This window comes from Mytilus edulis, chromosome 6, assembly GCF_963676685.1.
Source record: "Mytilus edulis chromosome 6, xbMytEdul2.2, whole genome shotgun sequence".
Classification (NCBI taxonomy): Eukaryota; Metazoa; Mollusca; class Bivalvia; order Mytilida; family Mytilidae; genus Mytilus; species Mytilus edulis.
This window is the reverse complement of record NC_092349.1, coordinates 26,208,656-26,230,707: the sequence shown is the minus strand read 5'-3', so window position 1 is coordinate 26,230,707 and position 22,052 is coordinate 26,208,656. Positions and strand designations below refer to the sequence as shown.

The 22,052-nt window shown below is 34.0% G+C and overlaps 2 protein-coding genes across 2 annotated transcripts in view; both read right to left on the bottom strand.

Annotated features, from left to right (window-relative positions):
• Positions 1-4,241: 4,241 nt before the first annotated feature.
• Positions 4,242-6,363, bottom strand: LOC139526316 (putative ankyrin repeat protein RBE_0220). The gene has a single exon (XM_071321448.1). It carries the CDS (start codon positions 6,291-6,293, stop codon positions 4,242-4,244), a length of 2,052 nt encoding a protein of 683 aa, XP_071177549.1. The 5' UTR covers positions 6,294-6,363.
• Positions 6,364-7,166: 803 nt separating this feature from the next.
• LOC139526315 (uncharacterized) overlaps positions 7,167-22,052 on the bottom strand; it is a 37,497-nt gene continuing 22,611 nt past the window's right edge. The window contains exons 5-7 of the mRNA XM_071321447.1: positions 14,395-14,706; positions 8,885-8,920; positions 7,167-7,249 (exon numbers count right to left, since the gene is read on the bottom strand). Coding sequence (XP_071177548.1) covers positions 7,167-7,249; positions 8,885-8,920; positions 14,395-14,706 — 431 coding nt within the window. The remainder of the gene's footprint in view (positions 7,250-8,884; positions 8,921-14,394; positions 14,707-22,052) is intronic.

The window sequence follows — 22,052 nt, the reverse complement described above, 5'->3', positions numbered from 1 at the left end:
GTTTCCTCCTGTTTTATGTGTAATGATTGTTTCTTCTTGTGTTATGTGTAATTGCCGTGTCTTCTTGTTTTATGCGTACTGGCCGTTTTCTCCTGATATATGTGTAATGTCCGTATTTTCATGTTTTGTGTGTAATGGCCGTTGTCACCTGTTTTTAGTCTAATGGCCGTTTTCATCTGTTGCATTGTAAGGGCCGTATTCTCTTGTTCTATGTGTTATGGCCGTTGTCACCTGTTTTAAGTCTAATGGCCGTTTTCCCTTGTTTTATGTGTAATTGCCATTTTCTCCTGATGCATGTGTAATGGCCGTGTTCACATGTTTTATGAGTAATGGCCGTTTTCTCCTGTTGCAGTTGTAATGGCCGTTTTCTCCTGTTGTATGTTTAATGGCCGTTATCTCCTTTTGCCTGTGTAATGACCGTTAAACTTTCCCCGTGTTTTATGTGTTATGGCCGTATTATCTCTTTTACGTGTGATGGCCGTTTCCTCTTGTTTTATATGTAATGACCGTTTTCACCTGTTGCATGTGTTATGTCATATTCTCCTGTTTTATGTGTTATAGCCGTATTCTTTTGTTTTATGTGTTATGGCCGTTTTCTCTTGTTTTATGTATAATTTCTGTATATTTTTTTTCTTTGGTGGGGGGGGGGGGGGGGTAGATGGCCGTTTTTCTCATGTTTTATGTATTATTGTCGTTTCCTCTTATTGTATGTGTACTTGCCGTTTCCTCTCGTTTTATGTGCAATCGTTGATTACTTTTGCATGCGTAATGACAGCTTTCTCCTGTTGTATGTAAAATGTTCATATTCTCTTTTTCATGTGTAATGGCCGTTTCCTTGTGTTGTACGAGTAATGACCGTTTTCTCCTATTGCATGTGTAATGGTCAAATTATCTTTCTTTTGTGTAATATCCGTTTTCTCCTGCTATATGTCTAATGGCCGTTCTCTCCTATTTTATGTGTAATGACCGTATTCACTTTTTTTATGAGTAATAGTCGTTTTCTTTTGTTCATGTGTAATGGCCATTTTCACCTGTTGCCTGTGTAATGACCGTATTATCCTGTTGTATGTATAATGGCCATATTTTTTTTATGTAATGGCTGGTTTCTCTTTTTTGCATTAGTAATGGCCGTTTTCTCCTGTTGTGTGTGTAATGGCCGTTTTCTCTTTTTTTTTTATGTCTAATGGCCGTTCTCTCTTATTGCATGTGTAATGACCATTTCCCCCTGTTTTATGTATAATGACTGTATTCTCTTTTTTACGTGTAATAGTCGTTTCCTTTTTTTTATGTTTAATGGCCATGTTCACCTGTTGCCTGTGTAATTGCCGTGTTCTCTTGTGTTATATGTAATGACTGTTTCCTCTTGTTTCTATGTATAATGTTGTTTTTCCTATTGTACATATGTATGTAAAGGCTGTTTCATTTGTTTTATGTGTAATGATCTCTTTTTTTTTGTTTTATGTGTTATGGCCGTTGTCTCCTGTTGTATGTCTAATGGTCGTTCTCTCCTGTTGTATGTCTAATGGTGGTTCTCTCGTGTTGCATGTCTAATGGTCGTTCTCTCCAGTTGTATGTCTAATGGTCGTTCTCTCCTGTTGTATGTCTAATGGTGGTTCTCTCGTGTTGTATGTCTAATGGTCGTTCTCTCCTGTTGCATGTCTAATAGTCGTTCTCTCCTGTTGTATGTCTAATGGTCGTTCTCTCCTGTTGTTTGTCTAATGGTGGTTCTCTCGTGTTGTATGTCTAATGGTCGTTCTCTCCTGTTGCATGTCCAATGGTCGTTCTCTCCTGTTGCATGTCTAATGGTCGTTCTCTCCTGTTGCATGTCTAATGGTCGTTCTCTCCTGTTGTATGTCTAACGGTCGTTCTCTCCTGTTGTATGTCTAATGGTGGTTCTCTCCTGTTGTATGTCTAATGGTCGTTCTCTCCTGTTGCATGTCTAATGGTCGTTCTCTCCTGTTGCATGTCTAATGGTAGTTCTCTCCTGTCTGTTGTATGTCTAATGGTGGTTCTCTCGTGTTGTATGTCTAATGGTCGTTCTCTCCTGTTGTATGTCTAATGGTCGTTCTCTCCTGTTGTATGTCTACTGGTCGTTCTCTCCTGTTGTATGTCTAATGGTGGTTCTCTCCTGTTGTATGTCTAATGGTGGTTCTCTCCTGTTGTATGTCTACTAGTCGTTCTCTCCTGTTGTATGTCTAATGGTCGTTCCCTCCTGTTGTATGTCTAATGGTCGTTCTCTCCTGTTGTATGTCTAATGGTCGTTCTCTCCTGTTGTATGTCTAATGGTGGTTCTCTCCTGTTGTATGTCTACTAGTCGTTCTCTCCTGTTGTATGTCTAATGGTGGTTCCCTCCTGTTGTATGTCTAATGGTCGTTCTCTCCTGTTGTATGTCTAATGGTTGTTCTCTCCTGTTGTATGTCTAATGGTGGTTCTCTCGTGTTGTATGTCTAATGGTGGTTCTCTCGTGTTGTATGTCTAATGGTCGTTCTCTCCTGTTGTATGTCTAATGGTGGTTCTCTCCTGTTGTATGTCTAATGGTCGTTCTCTCCTGTTGTATGTCTAATGGTGGTTCTCTCCTGTTGTATGTCTACTAGTCGTTCTCTCCTGTCTGTTGTATGTCTAATGGTGGTTCTCTCCTGTTGTATGTCTAATGGTCGTTCTCTCCTGTTGTATGTCTAATGGTGGTTCTCTCCTGTTGTATGTCTACTAGTCGTTCTCTCCTGTTGTATGTCTAATGGTCGTTCCCTCCTGTTGTATGTCTAATGGTCGTTCTCTCCTGTTGTATGTCTAATGGTTGTTCTCTCCTGTTGTATGTCTAATGGTGGTTCTCTCGTGTTGTATGTCTAATGGTGGTTCTCTCGTGTTGTATGTCTAATGGTGGTTCTCTCCTGTTGTATGTCTAATGGTGGTTCTCTCCTGTTGTATGTCTACTGGTCGTTCTCTCCTGTTGTATGTCTAATGGTGGTTCTCTCCTGTTGTATGTCTACTGGTCGTTCTCTCCTGTTGTATGTCTAATGGTCGTTCTCTCCTGTTGCAGTACTTATAGTCATGGAGATATGATTTGATTTGATTGGTGTTTAACGCCATTTTCAGCACTATTGATCCTAGTACTTATAGTCATGGAGGTATGATTTGATTTGATTGGTGTTTAACGCTACTTTCAGCACTATTGATCCTAGTACTTATTATCATGGAGATATAAACTCAGAAGTAAAAAAGACATTGTAAACCATCTGCTTTTTTATGTACAAGATATTAAGATAAGATAAGATATCTTTATTCCAATTAAATAGCTAATGAAGATTAAAGTAGTTTAATACCATGATTTTTCATAATTGACAGACATGTTGTTGACAATCATATACAAATATGAATATAATCAACTAAATGTAAAGATCTTAAGTCACAGCCAATCCAGAGCCATAAGCATGTGTACAAACATCAAGTAATTAAACAGATAATATCATGAATATATAATATTAACAGGCAAATATTCCTAATGGGTTACATATAAACATATCTGTACAAAATTGAGAGTTTTCTGATTTCAAGACATTCATTAATATATACATCATGTACATTCCAATAATTTTTAATACCTCTAGCATGTCTAGGTTTTCTTGAATAAAAAGACAATTTGAAATTGGCATTTGAGTTTGACGTTTTGACACTTTTACAAATGATATTATAGAACTATTTGTTCAAGAGATTATAACATGTATAACGAGGACATTCACATATATACAATGTTCGTCATCTTCAACTTTATCCAACACAACCTTTGTGATTTATCTATATAATTGTTTTTTGCATATCCATCCGGCTCTGTTTTTAGAGGGTGTGCAACTATCTTGCACACTGCTGGTCTTTCTTTAAATGCTTTCAATTCCAAATAATTTGCTGTATTTTTTTAATCATGTTAATTGAAAAACAAGCCAAGAGTTAGTAACCTTATCTGATTTAACTGTATTTTCACTAAAATCTTACCAATTGTACAGAAAAACAAGATATGTATATATGCTTAAAAAGAGATTTGTTAATATAGGCAGCAACCCAACAATACAATAAATAAAAAAAAACAAAATAGCTAAAGGTTAATGGAAGTATTGACTAGTGCCGATACTTCAAACTATAAACTAATTTCAGCTATACGAGGTTTTGAATAAATGAATTATAATGTATGAATTTGTCCAAATACAAACAATAAAAAATATCCTCCACTAGCATTGATCAGTTTGACATCAATGTTGATTTGCTCCTTTTTCTTTCAACAATGATTCTATTTCTATATGTCCTTGCTCCTGTGCTACTTTCAGGGGATTTTTACCTTTAAAGTCACATTTATTGACATCAGCTGAATGTTGTAACAGTTCTTTAACAACATCAACATGTCCTTCCTGACTTGCTATATAAAGTGAGGAACATCCATCATCATCACAGAGATCAATTTCAACATCATCACACTGAAGAAGTACACGTACAACCTCTATCATGTTGGTATAACAAGCAATCTGTAATGGTGTGGTGCCATCATTCGTACATTTATTGACATCAGCTGAATGTTGTAACAGTTCTTTAACAACATCAACATGTCCTTCCTGACTTGCTATACACAGAGGTGATACATCATCATTGGTACACGTATTGACATCAGCTGAATGTTGTATCAGTTCTTTAACAACATTAACATGTCCATTCTGACTTGCTATATACAGAGGTGATGCACCATTAATATTGTTACACTTATTGACATCAGCTGAATGTTGTAACAGTTCTTTAACAACATCAACATGTCCATTATTACTTGCTATAGACAGAGGTGATACATCATTATTGTCACACTTATTGACATCAGCTGAATACTGTAACAGTTCTTTAACAACATCAACATGTCCATTCTCACTTGCTATATACAGAGGTGATACACCATTATTGTCACACTTATTGACATCAGCTGAATGTTGTAACAGTTCTTTAACAACATTAATATGTCCTTCCTGACTAGCCCATAATAAAGGAAACCACCCATCCTCTCTACAATAATTAACATCACTATTCCTACTGATCAACCATTTAACAAGGTCAACTGTACCTATATAACAACTTCCACTTAGTGCTATATCTTTACTGTGAATATCTTTAGTAGAAACAAGTTCTTGTTGTTTTGATAGATCAAGTTGGTTTAAACGTGTTACCAAGTTTTCAGTAAATAAAGTAGAATTCATATTTCTGTTATGACATACACTGTATATATAACCGTTCTCCCAGGCTTTCATCATTCTTTCTATATATCTATTAATATGTTTATCAGGTATTCTTATTACAAACTCTATTTCTGTGCCCATGTTATCTGTTATCTTCCAAAGAAATCTCTCTTTAATGAAACCAGTATTAGCATGATCAATGAAAATCTGTATCATCTTCTCCCCGAAGTATTTGGCAAGGAAATCAAACAATTTATCGTGAATTATTTTGTATGTAGTACCCTCCTTGACCACATATGTACCTTCAAGTGTTTCAAGGGATTTCTTTAAACGTTTGATGGATGTTCCTTTATTCAGTTCACATTCTTCTAGTAAATCTTCTATCATTGCTCCTATCTTCTTATCTTTTGGTGACAAGTTTTCTTCTGTTAATGTGTTGTTAAACATGACACAAAGGACTAAGCTACAATACTGCATCTTACCAGCATCACTTTCTCTGTACATTTGTACAACTTGATCTTCGAAAACTTCAAAAGGATTGCTAAAAAAAGAGGTAATGCTTACATTTTTCTGGAGGTTCTGTTTATCATATAAACTACATAACAGTGGGAAAAAGTCATATTTTTCTGGCAATAACTTTACTTCATCAGTATTTTCCTTAAAGTACACTTCAGCTAAAGCCAATTTTTCAGCAGCACTTAGTTTGAATTCTTTTGAACTTAAATCAATGTTACACATTTTGAAAATAGAGAGATTGCTAAATAGTTCATCTTTGTAAACCTCCAATCTACATGTAGAGATGATTTTACAACATTTGTCTACGAGAAGAGATTTTATATGATCAAGTCTTTGTTTCCAGTCAGTGTAAATTTGTTGATTAAGAGTATATCTGCCACAGACGTCATCAAAGACAAACAAAGTTTTCCTCCCATGTTTAAACCATCTTCCAATATCTTTAGGTTTACTACATGGAATTATAGTATAGCCATGTGTCTTCATTATGAGGGCAATATGTTTAGAAAGAAAACTTTTTCCAGTGCCAGAATTTCCAACCAGGGTAACTGAACTTTGTGTCAAAATTTTTTGCATTACATGTTTCTCTACTTCAGTGCTTACAAACTGTTTATCATCCTTTTTCCACTGTTCCAAGCGTTTTTTGAACTGCTCTGTAAAAAATGGAATTCAATAAATTAACTTTCGATTTTAAGTTTCAAGATGTAATACCACAAAAATAAAGTATGTGACATCCAATTTCATCATGTTCATGTATCTCGGGTGTTTTTAAGCACCTTTTTTTTTATGCAGTTTTCTAATAAAATATTTTAAAAACTTAAGATGATGGTTTTTTTCTTTTATGCAAGGAAATGTGGTTTGAAATTTTCACTGATGAACTAATTTAAGGTTAAATGGTAAAATTGCTTTACTTAAATAAAAGGCACATACTGTTAAATGCCAGTTAAACAAAGACTAAAAGGAGAATATCAATGGTGGTATAACCCCTTAAGAAAAATACTCTATCCTGACAAGTATGTTATTAATTATCATTGTTGTGACATTTTTCGTGTTTAGTAGTAATTTTTATCAGAAATTCTATATGTTCATGCTACATGTACTATGTTTGTTATAGTTTTCTTCATAAAATTAATAAGTGCCGAGTTTATTATTCCAAAGCACGTTTTCTGCATGTTTTTAAGTCGGTGTCACAGATTTCTGAAATGACCATAAATGAACTGTAACATGCAAATAATTTAGATTCTACCTTTTAGTCAAAATACAAGCAGTATAAAAGTAGTCGATAAATACAAACTAGAAAACTTACACCGCCTGCACATTTTTATAGATGGACAGACAAAGTGAAAGTATAACATGTATAAAGCGCATGTATCCTTGATACGAGCCCTTATCAATCTAAACATATGTATTTTCCAGTTCTATGTACTTAAGATGCCTTGTTATAGATCATTAAGTGACATTCCAATGTTCTACATCAATAAACTTACCAAGTATATGTTTAGGAATAACTTCATCGTGATCCATCAGAATATCTAAAAATATAAAAACAACAAACTATGAACATGGTTCTCTCAGATTTGAACTTGTTGTCTGTTGTGTTTTGTATTGATCTGGTGAGTTAATAGAAATACGAAGATAAGCCCTTTTAACTGATTTTTATTTTCTGTTCTTTTGCTGTACTGTAACATCACTGTCACAAGTTAAGGGAGGGTTTGACACTGGTACACATGTTTAACCATGCCACATTATGTATGTTCATGCCCAAAGTCAGGAGCCTGCAATTCAGGGATTGTAATTGATTGCTGTGTACTAATTTCATACATTAATCAGGCTGTAAGTTGTCTTGTTAGAATTGTTTCATATTTGTCATTCCAGTGCCGCTAATAGCTTACTTTGAGGTATGGATTTTGCTCATTGTTGAAGGCTGTATGGTGACCTATATTTTTATGTCATTTAGTTTCTGGCGGATAGTTTTCTCGTCTTTTTGTAATTTTGATACTGTAAATGTTGAAATTAACATAGCAGTACGTTTTCATAGAAGTTATGCAAACATTCAAAGTTAATGAACCATGACTGAAGGTACATGGCTTTTAAAACAATCTCCATAGAAATGAGATGTGCCAATACTAATACAACTGCATGCCAAATACCATCGACTTATCATAAGTCCTTCCCTTAAAACAAACATAAACACAAACATTAACTTGTAAACTATGTAAAAGTGTCCAAGTCCATGAACCATAATGAGATGGTGGGGCTTTTTAATCTCCATGGAAATATGAGACTTGAAAATGCCAATAATTTGCATACCAAATATCATTGACTTAACAGTATTAAGCGGTTCATCAACTAATACATGTAAACTAAGCAAAAGTTTCAAAGTCAACAGACGATGTATGAGGGGCAGGGCACATATTCTCATTGGAAATGAGATGTGTGAATGTTTATTCAATTGTATACCAATTAACATTGGCCTACCACTAATGGTTTCCTTTGAACTAACCTAATGACAAACTAATACATGTTTTCTATTCAGTGGTTGTCGTTTGTGTTACATATTTGTCATGTTTGTTTTTCATTCATTTTTTTGTACTTAAATTAGGCTGTTAGTTTTCTCGTTTGAATTGTCATTTCCGGGCCTTCTTTAGCTGACTTAATGGTATGGGCTTTGTTCATTGTTGAAGGCCATACGGTGACCTATAGTTGTTAATCTCTGTGTTATTTGATCTCTTGTGAAGAGTTGTCTCATGGGCAATCCCACCACATCTTCTTTTTATAAGTAAAAGTTTCAGTCAATAGACCATGACTGAGGGGGTTAGGCCAAATGATCTCCATGGCAATGAGATATGCAAATGCTTATACAACTGCATACCAAATATCATTGACCTTCCACTTGCGGTTCTCCTTAAACTGACCTAATCACAAACTAATACACGTAAACTAAGCAAAAACTGATTTGACTGACGGATGGACAGACAGACAGACAGACGGATGGAGTGCAAATCTAAAGTCCCTTTCGACTTCTTCAGTAAGGGACTAAAAATGGCTGTAGATAATCACACTAAGAGTAAAACTGCTATAAAACAATTAACATCAATTTGAAAAAAATATACATCTTTCAGTCTTGCCAGAAGTTCAGTGAACTATATTATATTATATATGGTTACCTCTTTTGTCATGTCTGTCTTTGAGTTTCTTCATTCCTGAAACAAGACAAACTGCCTAGATGTTTCAGTCTAAATATTTCTATCACTTAACAATTTGTACAAAATAATTTTGTCATAAACATGATAAAGGTAAAGAAGAAACAATATTTAAATCGCCAGTCATTTTTTTATCAATAATTTTACAAAATTGAAGATTTAACAAATTGAACACAACTGACGAACATGAAGAAAGAATTAATAAATTACTATTAGCAGTTAAGATAGACGGGGTGTCTAAATATTGGCCAATAAATTTTTCTTATTCTTCTGTAATACTTCTTTGTCAAGGAACTTTCAAAATTTAGTATAAAAAACTGAAAATTTGGGACCATATTTTTTTGTTAAAATACATTGAAATTTACGAAATCACAGTTATCATGGTTATAAGTGTAATATTGGGGCAACTTAATTCTTTTTATTGAGGAAACAACAAACAATAGATTTTTTTTAAATTCAATGAGGTGATTGCTTTTCAAAATACCTTCAAAATATCAAATAAAATAAGGGGGTCACGGGACTTATTTGCTTGGAAAAAAAACAAGTGAATCTGTGAGCTACTGCTCACAAATGATACCCCCGCCCCGCTAAAAGTATAAGGTAAACAGGAAGTTGTTGAGTGATGAATCTGAAAACACATCACACGCTATACATCTATAGCTGACTCATATAAACCTTGAAACCAAATTTCAGAAATCCTTGTAATGTAGTTCCTTAGAAAGATGCGATGAAAAATGTTCATGGGACGGACGAACAGACTGACGGATGGATGGATGGAGGGACAGACAGACGGACAGACAGAGGTAAAACAGTATACCCCCACTATTTTTTTTAAGTGGGGGTATAAAACATAACTTGTCCTTTCAAATTCAATATAATTATTTGTCCTTGATTTTAAACGGACTTTCCAGAAAATTATAAATACAAGAGTGCACAGAATGAAATGACTCTCCTTCTTGACTAACCATTAATTTTATGTTTATAGTGCTAAATATAAAGCTCAACTATGACTATCACATAAACTTAATAAGATCCAAGGAAATGAGGTCAAGGTCAGATAAACCAAACTGGAAATACATGTACACCTTGCAATCATTCCATACACCAAATATGCTTTAAATATAGTTGACATATCACACATATTATCTAAGAAACAAACTTAACAAGGAAAACATTGATCAATGAACCATGAAAATGAAGTCAAGGTCAGATTTACCCTGCCAGACAGACATGTACACCTTACAATCATTACATGCTTTAAATATAGTTGACCTATTGCATACAGTGTCTAAGAAACAAACTTAACCAGGAAAACTTAAGATTGACCAATGAACCAGGAAAATGAGGTTATGGTCAGATAATAATTTCCAGACAGACATATACACCTTACAATCATTTCATACACCATATATAGTTGACCTATTGCTTAAGGTACAAGAAGAACAGACCAAAAACAAGAATGTGTCCAAAGTACACGGATGCCCCACTCCCATTATCATTTTCCATGTTCAATGGACCGTGAAATTGGATAAAAAATATAATTAGGCATTAAAATTAGAAAGATAATATCATAGGGAACATGTGTACTAAGTGTACTTCAACTTCATCAAAAACTACCTCGACCAAAAGCTATAACCTGAAACATGCACTTTCATTTTCTATGTTCAGTGGACCGTGAAATTGGGGTCAAAAGTTTAATTTGGCTTTAAAATTAGAAAGATCATATCATAAGGAACATGTGTACTAAGTTTCAAGTTTGATTGGACTTGAACTTCATCAAAAACTACCTTGACCAAAAACTGTAACCTGAAGCGGGACAGACGGACGAACGAACGGACGAACGAACAGACAGACAGACAGACAGACGGACGGACGAATGGACGCACAGACCAGAAAACATAATGCCCCTCTACTATCGTAGGTGGGGCATAAAAACAACTTAACATTGAGCAATGAAACGTAAAAATGAGGTTGAGGTCAAATAAAACATGCCAAACTGACATGTAAATCGTAATTAAATTAACGGTACCAATTTTCCTGCACCAGATGCGCATTTCGACAATACATGTCTCCTCAGTGATGCTCGTGGCCAAAATATTTGAAATCCAAAGCTTATATAAAAGATGAAGAGCTATAATCCAAAAGGTCCAAAAAGATTAGCCAAATCCGTGAAAGGAATCAGAGCTTTGCATGAGGGAGATACATTCCTTAATTTATAATAAGTTCTATCATTTTGTAACAGCAAATTTTAATAACACAAAAATCCGTATTTTCATGCCAGTACCGAAGTACTGGCTACTGGGGTGGTGATACCCTCGGGGACTAATAGTCCACCAGCAGAGGCATCGACCCAGTGGTAGTAATTAAATTAACGGTACCAATTTTCCTGCACCAGATGCGCATTTCGTAAAATATGTTCATACACCAAATATACATGATATAGTTGACCTATTGTATACAGTGTAAGAAACACAGACCAAAACACAAAAGCTTAATTTAACCACTGAACCATGAAAATGAGGTCAAGGTCAGATGACACCTGCCAGTTGGACATGTACACCTTACAATCATTCCAAACACCAAATATAGTAGACCTATTGCATATAGTATCAGAGAAATGGACTACGAAAACTTAACCTTGTTCACTGATCCATTCAATGAGGTCGAGGTCAAGTGAAAACTGTCTGACGAACATGAGGACCTTGCAAGGAACGCACATACATGTACCAAATATAGTCACAGAGCTCCAGATAAGAATTCACAAATTGGGTTTTTTTACCCACCATTTTCTTATATAATTGGGTGATAAAGTTTTTTAATTGCATTATCAATTCCAATTCACCCCTCATGTTAATATCAAATTGGGTTTTTCACCACCAAGCTCCTGAATGTATTGGTTTTTTTCATCAACACAATATTGAATATTTAGGCAATATCAACTTCAGATTTTTTTCCATCTTAAATATGTTTCTTTCTTTGTTTAGCTGTTTTATTTGGTTTAGGGTTAGGGTTAGGGTTATTTGCTAGCTGTTTTATTTGGTTTATTCACGGAGGAGCAATTGTAGGTTTAATTAGTGTCCCGTTCCAAACCTTCTGCCAGTTTTGTATTTTCTCACAAAAACAGATATATATGTGTATTCACAGGCACTCGTCTTACACCTTTATATAATAAATTCTGAGACCGCAGTGACTGTGTGTGTATTCATTAATTAACCGTAAAATGAAAACAAAAATACTACATAAACTCTAATTATACTTGAATGATATTGGTTTATTCAATTTATATAAATCTGGGTTTAGTTATCTTTTAGGCCTAAATTAATATATTGTTTGTTTCCCCAATCCCTACCCTGCCAAGCCAGGTGTGGGTAGGTAGGTAGGGAAATAATTTTATTTTTTCCTAAAAGCTGGAACAATGCCGGTTGATCTGGTAAGCATGAAAATCGGAAATGAATAAAATAATATTTGACTAAGTTTGGACAATTAAATTTTATGAGTAGGATCGTTTTTGCAGGGTCGGTCGGGATTGGGGAAACAAACAATATTTTATTTTAGGCCTTATTAGAACTTTTGGTTTCTCATGCTTTATCATGTCATAATTGATTTGGCCTTTCACTTTTTCCAACTGATTTCCTTTTTGACAAAACCCCGTGTTTATTAGCAACGTTCTCGTAAGAAGGTACGCACACACGCCCGTGCTTTCGATGGACGCTTCCTAAAACACTGGCTGAGTCTTGTTATCATAACTTTCCCTCAGCTTTTCAAAAGAAGCCGAAAACATGCTTCTATTTAATATTTTTACCGGACATTCACTTTCGTTTTAATTCAATGTATGTTATGATAAATCTCGAGCAATGCAAAAAAAATATGACTAGATGACACACGCTAATTGGATAAACGCAGAGAAGACAGAAATATTTTCAAAAACATGTGTACCTATTGAGCAACGGAAAACTCCAACAGGGACCCATTTCTGCTACTAGCCGGGGGTCCTGGCTAATCTTGTCAGTATAGCCAGGCGTGTAGCAATATACTGCCTGTTAATGATTGGTTAATACTAATTTTGTCGCGCAATGTTTGTTTAACATCAATTAGTAAAAATTAGACTGTAATATTTTTCTTTATTAATTGATGTATAGTGTTATCATATCTTATTATTAGTATGGTGATAATTAGTCAGCAGAAAAGGGCTAATTCTTATCAGCAATCGCCTGGTGAGAAAGTTAAAAGTTTAAGATTTCACAATAACCAAGGTGTGAATTGGATTTCAATTTTGCTGGTTTACCATGTTTACATCAAACATCAAATTTATGCAAATATTTATTCAGCCTCACTTTAGATTCAGAGTCAACTGGCACTGAATCGATCACATGGTATTTGTTCCCCACCTGGCCCTTACGACGCGCAGCTAGATTGGGCCAGATACCAGGCTATTCTGCTACTTGATGCAGGGATCTATTTCATGTATTTTTAGAACGAAAGGAAATTTCCAATTATAAATATTATAAACATAGATTTACGCGACGACTGTAAACAGATAAGGGTAAATAACGCAAACAGTACGCCAATTAAAGGGTTGAGAACTCATTGTTTGGGCATATAATTGGGTTTTCCTTTGAAATAATTGGGTTATTGAACCCTGCAATGGGCAATTGCATTGGGTTTTTTATTATTTTTATTGCGTGATCACTCAAATACGCAGCTTATCTGGAGCTCTGTATAGTTATACTATTACTCATATTAAGAGAGAAATTAAGAATACTAAAATTCTTAACTTTTTTTTCCAGTAGTCACTGAACCATGAAATTGAGGTCAAGGACATTTGACATATGACATGTGGAAACTTCGTAACATAAGGCATCTATATACAAAGTAGGAAGGATCCAGGTCTTTTACTTTCTGAAATATTAAGCTTTTATTTAAGAAGTTAGCTAACGCCGCTGCCGCCGGATCACTATCCCTATGTCAACAGTCAAGCTTTCTGCAACAGAAGTCGCAGACTCAACAATAACCAAAAACCAGTTTTTAATAGTTCCTGTCTCTTTTCTGATTTAGCAATATGTTTGTTTCCAACACTAGATCATTCATCTTACTGTTAAACATATATTGATGAAAATGTGTCTGTTTTTTTGTTGAATTGGATACTTTTTTTTTAGCATATTATGTATCCGATTAATATAATGGGAGGGGGCACTGACTGCCTGAGAGGGGGGCCTACTCCAGTCATGCTTCAGTGATTCCCTAAATAATCAACCAATTTTTTCTCACAAAAGGGGGGAGTAGGGGCTGGTCCCCTTCCCCCTTAAATTCCGCCTCTCAATACATACACTATGCTTTGATCTTCAAAAAGTTTGATGTATAAAAAAATGGGCAGTTTTTATAATAATTTTATAATTATGTAAAATTTATGAATTATATTGGAATCATCTAAGTAAATCAGGTACAAAATTAATTTCAGAATCTGCTATAATTACCTATTTGACACAATTGTATTTCTTGATCTGACAATTCTGTCTTCTCCATTTCTGAAGCAACATCGTGGTATTCTCCGTGTCTAACAGCTTCAAGAAGGTGTTTGTATGCATCTCCACCTTTGCGAATCAATTTGTTGTATAAAAGTCTATTACTTTCCTGTTGAGTGAGTGAAGAATTACAAATTTCCTCTTTTTCTTCAGCACTTAAAACATCAGACTGATACAGGTGGTCAGCTATGTCTGTTTTGGAGTCAACACCATGGACAAACATCATGTAATTCTTTTGTAGTTTAACTTTGTGTTTATTCAAAACTGAAATATAAGAAAGGTATGAACATGATGAATGAAATATTCTTTTCCTCTTTCACACACATAATTTTTTTCCCCACTGTGATTGGCTGTTTTGTTAAAGTTACTACATTAAACATGTTAAATATCAATTGAAGGAGTAAATTTTTGTGTTTGAAATATTGGTGTTATTCCAAAACACAGAACAAACAACTGTACCAAGAGTGCATAATACGTAATAAATAGAATTACATTATGTATATTAAATTAGACATGTAATGCATGTTAGACAATGAATGAACAAAACAGTATTTTTAAGATTAAAAGGCGGAAGATAGCAAGGGGATATATTCAATACTCATAAGGCTTCAGAGAGTCTGACAATGCCATGGAGAACTGGGGGCTCTTAAGAGTCTTGGTCACTCAACTGGAGCTATGGGAAACATGAAAAATGATCTTTCTCCAACATTGTAGACTACAATTTAATGCATGACTAAAATCGCTTTCTTGTTGACCTTGTATTGCTGAGTTTTTTTATCTTTTTAGTTTCTCCCTATATACTATCGATTCCAAAATTAAAATAAACGTCAAGAACTTAAAAGTTAGAAAAAAAATTGTCTTTTATATAAAGCATGATAAGGGGTCAGCCAATAGTTTGTCATATTGGCATTCTTATATATATACCAATCATTTTTGAGGATAACAGTTTCTATATATATATATAATTCTTTTGTATAGGCCTTGTACATGTTGTATTGTTGATAACTTTTGTTTACAAATTATACTTATCTAATTATCTATAATTACAAAATGAATTATAGTTTTCAAGATAGAAGGCAAAAATTTACAAATAACTCAAAAATAAAATTTGAAGGGCAATAACTCCTGTAAGGTCAAAAAAAAATATGTCTGTTTCCTGTTTCCCGACCGACCCTGACTCAAAGCCCCCGACCCTAGATCTTTTTATTCAATTCCAGAAAAAAAATGTGCTACAATTAAGGTTTAAAAAATGTCCGCACTGGGAGGATTATTCAATTAAAGCTTCTGTAAAGAGATTAAATGATTTTAGGGTACAGGACCCTAACCAAACATGACATATAAGCATCTGCAAATCAGACAGGGAGTGCAAAAATAATAATAAAAAAAAATAAAAAAAAAAATCCTGACCTACCGACCCCTGATTTTTTTGCCTTGGCAGCAGGAAACAGACATATATTTTTTGTTGGCCTAAGGAGTCACCTGATGGTTTGAATTTCATTGTTGTTTTTTTTTGTAGATCTTATATATATGTAATTATTTACCTATCTACCTATCTTATCTATTATCATGATTATCATGATTATAGTCAACCATTATAGTACTTGTCCAAAATATTGCTTATATTAACCTATAGTACATGTAGTACAAGTTTTATAAAAATCTGGCAAGAATTGTACATGTGAGAGCACTAGCGAGGCCATTTTCCATAACTGTAATATTTACAAGGGGTATTATAAACTCTTTTTAAACAAGAGTGCACACGCTGAAATGTCTCGCCTTCTATACTAATCATTGATATTATGTTGATAGTCCTAAGTATAAAGCTAAGCTTTATTACAACTGTCACAAAAACTTAACATTAACCAAGATAACTAAACAAAGACCAATGAACCATGAAAAAGAGGTCCAGGTCAGATGAACCATGCCAGGCAGACAGGTACAGCTAACAATGCTTCTATACAACATATATAGTTGACACATTACTTATAGTTTAAGAAAAATAGACCAAAACACAAAAACTTAACACTGTGCAATGAACTGTGAAAATGAGGTCACGGTTATATAAAACCTGCTCGACTGACATAAAGATCATAAAATATTTCCATACACCAAATATAGTTGACCTATGGCATATAGCATTAGATAAAAAGACCAAAACTCAAAAACTTAACTTTGACCACTGAACCATGAAAATGAGGTCAAGGTCACATGACATCTGCCCGCTAGACATGCTAGACATGTACACTTAACAATCATTCCATACAACAAATATAGTAGACCTATTGCATATGGTATGAGAAAAACAGACCAAAACACAAAAATTTAACTATAACCACTGAACCATGAAAATGAGGTCAAGGTCAGATGACACCTGCCAGTTGGACATGTACACCTTACAGTCCTTCCATACACCGAATATACTAGCCCTATTGCTTATAGTATCTGAGATATGGACTTGACCACGAAAACTTAACCTTGTTCACTGATCCATGAAATGAGGTCGAGGTCAAGTGAAAACTGTCTGACAGACATGAGGACCTTGCAAGGTACGCACATATCAAATATAGTTATCCTATTACTTATAATAAGAGAGAATTCAACATTACAAAAAATTTGAACTTTTTTTTTCAAGTGGTCACTGAACCATGAAAATGAGGTCAAGGACATTGGACATGTTACTGACGGAAACTTCGTAACATGAGGTATCTATATACAAAGTATGAAGCATCCAGGTCTTCCACCTTCTAAAATATAAAGCTTTTAAGAAGTTAGCTTACACCGCCGCCGCCGCCGGATCACTTTCCCTATGTCGAGCTTTGTGCAACAAAAGTTGCAGGTTGACAAAAAACTAAACAAAACCGACCAGAGTTTTAATCCATTTTAAGAAAAAATTCTCAAAAATTATTATTAATTTTGATGATTTTCAAAAAAACAACAGGCATGACAGGACAAATGACTTTCAGGAACACATTAAAACAAGTGAGATTGTAAAGACAATTAAGTCCCTAAAAAATGGGAAAAGCACCGAGCTAGCTCTACTGAATTATTTCAAATGAAATGTTGAAAAATGGAATATCAGTCTTAACAAAACAATTACAAAAGCTATTTAACTTTATTTTAAAAAAACGGCTTGGAACGAATCATTTTCAATACATGTACTTCTACATAAAAAGGGAAGTAAAGGTTACCCTGGTAATTACAGAGGATAATAACCATTACTTTGAACCTGGGAAAATTGTTTAATAAAATAATCCTCTCTCGAATACTCGCTCATATAAATGTTAACAAATTAATAAATAATAACCAGTTTGATTAATTGATCAGGGTTTTCAGGAACAACATGCAAATATTTCAGCATCCTCAAAATTAACATTTTTCCAGAGCGTTTTCAAAATAAGTGAACGGGCAGGTTATGTTGATGCTTTGAGAAATAGATCAGAATCGATCATCATTGTGTAAATTAAGAGTTAGTGCTCATAACCTTGCCATTGAAAGTGGAGGATATTGAAAAGTGCCTAGAGATCAAAGAATTTGTGAAATCTGTAAAGGTGAAATTGAAAATGAACAGCGCATGCTGCTACACTGCAGAGGTTACTCCAGTATTAGAGAGACTTTTGTATTGAAAATGTTCAAAATTACAGGAAAAAAATATAAGGCTGAGAAAAAAAGATCGATGTTTCTGGTAACCCGACCGACCCTGTTTTTTAGCCCCGACCCTAACTTTTTTATTGGATCTTCAAAAAAAAAAAAAATTGTATCAACCGACCCCGTTTTTTGACACAGGGTTCTGATAGATGACATAATATTTTTTCTCTCTTGCTTTTACTTGCATAGAAAGCCAGTAAAACATTTTATTAATGTCAAAAGGTATTCCAAATAGGTTAAAATCCACGAAATTTGCACAGCAGGTGCTTCAAAAACATTGCAAATGGCACACTTCCGGTTTTTGAAACTAATTACGGATCTGGACTTGGAAAAACAATGATAATTTTCCGGATTTCATTTACGATGTCAAAAAAAAAAGAATTCCGACCTACCGACACTATTTTTCAAAATGATGTTACCGGAAACACATATCTTTTTTTTTTAGGCCTAACCACATTGTGCGATAAAAATAAAATTAATCTATTGCAATAGATTTTCATTATACCTTTAATTTTCTATTCACAAATATACAATTAAAATTGAGAATTGAAATTGGGGAATGTGTCAAAGAGACAACAACCCGACCATAAAACAGCTAAGAACAACCAACAGCACAATTCAGGGTTGTCAATAAGATTTAAAGTAGGAGGTTAAATAATAAAAGTAGCAGGCAACAGCGGACGGCGTAGCCCTTTCGGCTCGACGAGCTTGCTCATTGCCCTTCATGGCGAGGGTGTCTGTGGGCCGCTTAAGGCCCCCAGAATTTTTTATAAAAATGGTGCAAAATCCTGCACCCTGGGGCGCTCCTGAACTCTAATTTTGTTCTTCGCAAACACCATTTTTTTAATGATGATAAGGTAAATGAGCAGCAAGATGGTCATATTTTCTATAAAGTTTATCACATATCATCAAGAATTTCAGCTAACAAGTTATTGAAGTTGTTTGCGGATTTTTGAGGAAAATAATGAAGGCATGACTCTGTAAGACATGGTGATCATTCAGGAAAAGATTTAAATTTGATTTTATTAGTTGAAAATATTTTTAATTTAACTGTAGACATGCAATTATTCAAATAGTTCTAACCCATAGAAAACATTTTTCAGTATTAATAATTTCAAATACTGATCACAATAAATCAAATGATGAATTCAGTGGACTGTTGTTTAAAGGCAAAAAGGATGCACTTTGGTGAAATTACAATAATCTAGAATTTAAAATTGATACCATAATTCAGAAGAGCATTAGTTAAGAAGCAAACAAAAGGAAAGAAAGAAATATAAGATCTGCTTAAATTTTGGTATTAAAATGACTTTTTGTGAGTTATTAATTGAAGTCTTATATTTAAGAAAGGAAAAATGGGGTCATCATGGTTATGGGTCAAAATATTTTACACTGTATCATAGGAAAAAAACAGAGATTAAACATCTGACAGAAATTCCAGAACCTGGCCAAAGTACATCCTTGAATGCATAATGCAAGACTCACACTTCTTTATAATCATAGGGAGACATCATCCTCATCCCGACATCCTCATCCTCATTTTTTATTATTATAACTTGGATCAGGTGAGTCAGGGCATGATTGTGTGAGATTTCTTTTTTAATAGCATTGTGTCATGTTTGTTTGGGGAGTGTTAAGCAAGACCTGTCATGTGTGATAATAGTATATCCTCCTTTACACAATATATCTCTTGGTGTCAGGTGGTGCTCGTAGTATTTATGACTCTATTTGAAGCTACACAATGACATGCAGACGAGCTATCTCTACATTTTTTTTCTTTCATTTCAAAAGAAAGGCCATGGGACAGGTATACATATGATTTATGATTTATGGTAAAAATAAAGAGTGCTGTTAAGAGGCTCTATCACAAGTTTGAAAACAAGAAAGTGAAAATCACTTAATGAAAATAATGTGATGTCTGCTTTAAATTTACGAGACAAGACATTGCTCTTTTTTTCATTTCATGGTAGGATGACGATCATGCACTTTCATGAACATTACCAAGGAGGGTGTCTTCGAGGCTGTTTTCGAATAAGCTGTACATAAACTAAATAATTGTAAAATTTAAGCGATTTCTGTAATTTAGTTCTTTTTTTTATTTTGATATTACAGTCAGGGGTACCACTTGTACAAGTGTATTTTATTTACTTGAAGAAGTAAAAAAAAATCTACACATATAAGTAAATAAATAATGTTTGAATAATCTCCCCTTAATTTTCTAAAAAAATTACTTGTATAAGTAAATTTTTCTTACAATCCTACAAAAATCCTCAAGTTTTGAGATGTAAAATCATGCCTTTAATGATTTTTTCCAGGTTTGCTCAAATTTTTTCATTAAAGTTCAATGTTTCATCTCATTAATTCATCAAAGAAACTGATTGAGCAAAGATCTTGTATATTTGCGCAAGGCAATCAAAAATTGCTCCTTTGGGGCTTGTAAATGAGCAGTGTTATGAAGATTTTCATTGTCCATGAAATTACACTTAAATGATAAGTAAAGACATCTGTAAGGGTACACCATTTAAAATTCTATTAGAGCAAAGAAATCTTAAGAATTCAAGAAAAGAAGTAAGGATGATTTTTTTACTTATACAAGTAAAAAATTCTGAATGCCTAAGGGACATAACTAAGCCAATTTTTTTTTACCTATACAAGTAAATAAAATTCACTTGTATAAGTATCCTACAAATTTACTTATATGTGTATATTTATTTTTACTTCTTCAAGTAAATAAAATACACTTGTACAAGTAGTACCCCTGACTGTATTACCGCTATTTCTCCTATTAGTTCAACAGAAAAAAGGACATTAACAAAAATGTATGCTTCTTTCAAATGCAGATTGTGAGCGTAAATGAACGGTGATATAAAAAAGAAGATGTGGTACATGTATGATTGCCAATGAGACAACTATCCACAAAAGACCAAAATGACAAAGACATTAACAACTATAGGTCACCGTACGGCCTTCAACAATGAGCAAAGCCCATACCGCAAAGTCAGCTATAAAAGGCCCCGATAAGACAATGTAAAACAATTCAAACTAGAAAACTAACGGCCTTATGTGTGTAAAAAAATGAACAATGACCCCATTTTTTTATTTCATTTTTCTATTAAGTATAAGATAAAGTATATTTATAGAAAAATATAGCGAATTGTTATATCAAATAAAACTAGAGGCTCTAAAGAGCCTGTGTCGCTCACCTTGGTCTATGTGCATATTAAACAAAGGACACAAATGGATTCATGACAAAATTGTATTTTGGTGATGGTGATGTGTTTTGAAGTTCTTACTTTACTGAACGATTTTGCTTCTTACAATTATATCTATAATGAACTTTGCCCATTAGTAACAGAGAACTATATTTGGTAAAAATTTACATATTTACCAAATTAATGAAAATTGTTAAAAATTGACTATAAAGGGCAATAACTCCTTAAGGGGTCAATTGACCATTTAGGTCATGTTGACTTATTTGTAGATCTTACTTTGCTGAACATTATTGCTGTTTACAGTTTATCGCTATCTATAATAGTATTCAAGATAACCAAAAACGGCAAAATTTCTTTAAAAATTACCAATTGGAGGGCCGCAACCCAACAACCAGTTGTCCAATTCATCTGAAAAATTCAGGGCAGATAGATATTGACTTGATTAACAATTTAACTTCTTGTCAGATTTGCTCTAGATGCTTTGAATTCATAGTTATAAGCCAAAAACTGCATTTTACCCCTATGTTCTATTTTTAGCCGTGGCGGCCATCTTGGTTGAATGGCCAGGTCATCGGACACATTTTTCAAACAAGATACCCCAAAGATGATTGTGGCCTAGTAGTTTCAGTGGAGATTTTGTAAAAGATTACTTAGATTTATGAAAAATGGTTAAAGATTGACTATAAAGGGCAATAACTCCTAAAGGGGTCAACTGACCATTTTGGTCATGTTAACTTATTTGTAGATCTTACT